Source organism: Bactrocera latifrons, unplaced genomic scaffold, assembly GCF_001853355.1.
Source record: "Bactrocera latifrons isolate USDA-ARS-PBARC rearing strain unplaced genomic scaffold, ASM185335v1 scaffold_52, whole genome shotgun sequence".
Taxonomy (NCBI): Eukaryota; Metazoa; Arthropoda; class Insecta; order Diptera; family Tephritidae; genus Bactrocera; species Bactrocera latifrons.
Window position 1 is genome coordinate 269,333 of NW_017537179.1, and position 2,238 is coordinate 271,570.

The following is a 2,238-nucleotide window of genomic DNA, read 5'->3' on the forward strand; positions in this document are numbered from 1 at the left end:
ACACGTATTTCTTGGCTCCATAAGAAGATTAAGTTCGAAGATGGATAAAATCGGCCCACTGCCGCGCCCACAAAATGGCGAAAACCGAAAACCTATAAAGTGTCATAACTAAGCCATAAATAAAGATATTAAAGTGAAATTTGGCACAAAGGATCGCATTAGGGAGGTGCATATTTGGACGTTTTTGGAAAATTGGGCGTGGCCCCGCCCCCTACTAACTTTTTTGTACATATTTCGAAAACTACTATAGCTATGCCAACCAAACTTTATAGAGTCGTTTCCTTCAGGCATTTCCATTTGTATAGTTCAAAAATGGAAGAAATCGGGTAATAACCACGCCCACCTCCCATACAAAGTTTATTTTAAAATTCACTAAAAGTTTGTTAACCGACTAACAAAAAACGTCAGAAACACTAAATTTTACAGAAGAAATGGCAGAAGGAAGCTGCACCCAGGCTTTGTTTAAAAATTGAAAATGGGTGTGGCGTCGCCCACTTATGGACCAAAAACTATATCTCAGGAACTACTCAACCGATTTCAATGAAATTGGGTGTATAATATTTTCATAACACCCTGATCACATGTACGAAATATGGGTTAAATCGGTTCACAACCACGCCTACTTCCAATATAACGCTATTTTGAATTCCATCTGATGCCTTCTCTGTATAATATATCCATTAGCAACCAATGATGATAGCGGAATAAAACTTTACACAAATACGGTATTTGATGCGAGAGTATAAAGTGTTCGGTGACACCCGAACTTAGCCCTTCCTTACTTGTTAAGGTATCTTAATGAAATACAGAGAGCATCTATTGGTATTTATAATAAGTCTTTCTACCAAATCTCAGTAATATCTAATCAATATATTATACTAACTAGCTGCCCTATATATAATATAACTTCTGGTTGCCTTCATACCGTATACATTCCTCAATATGTGATATACCTAAGTGAAGATATGATCCATTCACTCTTCCGTCGAATAACGAATATTCAATTCATTCGCAATATTTTTATTCTCTCGCAATATGAAAAGTTTTTCCCGCTATTTATTTTTCCGAATTGCGAGTGTATAAAATGTTCGGTTAAACAAAATGTTAGTCCTAAATTCGAAAGATAGTGTTACTATTTTTATACCCTGAACAAGGTATATTAAGTTTGCCACGAAGTTTGTAACACCCAGAAGGAAGCATTTGACGTGGGATCTTCACGAAATTTTACATGGATTACTGCTTAAGGTAATAATATAATCTCCGATAAAATTTTTCACATCGGATTACTATAGCATATAGGTTCCATACAAACTGAACTGCAAATTCGTCCTGGTTTATTCTCTAAGGCAACGCTACAATAGTTGAACGTCTAAAGGATCCATTTTCTTTATTAAATAACCTTAATGTTTCTAAGAAATAGTAAAAGGTTTTACTTTGGATAAAACCACTGGCCGGTTAAGTCTTTAGATTTACTTAAACACATAGTTAATAAAAGAAATGCACCTGTGAGGGGTTGTTATCATTCTAAAATAGATTTCATTCTTTAGTTTTTGCTTCAAAACATCATTGACCCAGGTCTATCAGTTGTTTGACCACTAATGGCAAATAGGAAACTTGTTTTATAATTTTGAGACGACTTCTAGTATCGAAATAAATATTATTCCCTTAATTTAACTTTGATCTATTAATCTGGACAGTTTCGCCAACAAGCGCCTATCACAGAGTCTTCATATTATATAATAAAGGGTGTATCAAAATGAATCTAAGTTTTAAATTGGCCGCCATTTCACTTAATCTTCACATTTGACGAAAGTACTACTACGCCCATAGTTTGTATGAAATTTTGGAACCGGGGCCGCCAAGCTTTTATTAAAACTTTAAATAAAAAGTTAAATCTTGCATCAATTTCGGCACACCCTTTACCACAAAATAGCGTTAAAATGTCCTACTTTCAAAGAAAAAAGTATTGATTTTTATTTTTGATATTTTAAAATCTTTCCAGCAGCTGCAATGGGAGTGGGTGTCAGACGGCCGCTAGTTTACAACTACGTACAACCACACCACCCGTATTATCGCGCATAAAAACAACGATCTGCTGCCTTATTCACGCCACTCTTAAGTAATCTGCAATTCCTGTTTGTCACGTCTGTTTAGATTGTAATTACAAGCAATATTTGCTATTTATTTACTGTAGATTTTTAAAGCAATCATACAAAAATGTGCTGCAAATACAAAAAA

General features: G+C 34.6%; 1 protein-coding gene across 3 annotated transcripts in view; it reads left to right on the forward strand.

Moving 5' to 3' along the window:
- Positions 1-2,238, forward strand: part of LOC108974046 — a 16,504-nt gene extending 14,266 nt beyond the window's left edge. Inside the window, exon 5 of one of the 3 annotated variants that reach the window (XM_018941640.1) lies at positions 2,003-2,089. Coding sequence is in view for 2 of the 3 variants with exons in the window: in XM_018941641.1 (XP_018797186.1) it covers positions 2,003-2,082 (80 nt within the window). In the remaining variant the exon portion in view is untranslated. Of the gene's footprint in view, positions 1-2,002 lie in introns of all 3 variants that reach the window. The other 2 variants (XM_018941642.1, XM_018941641.1) reach the window with 2 other exon arrangements.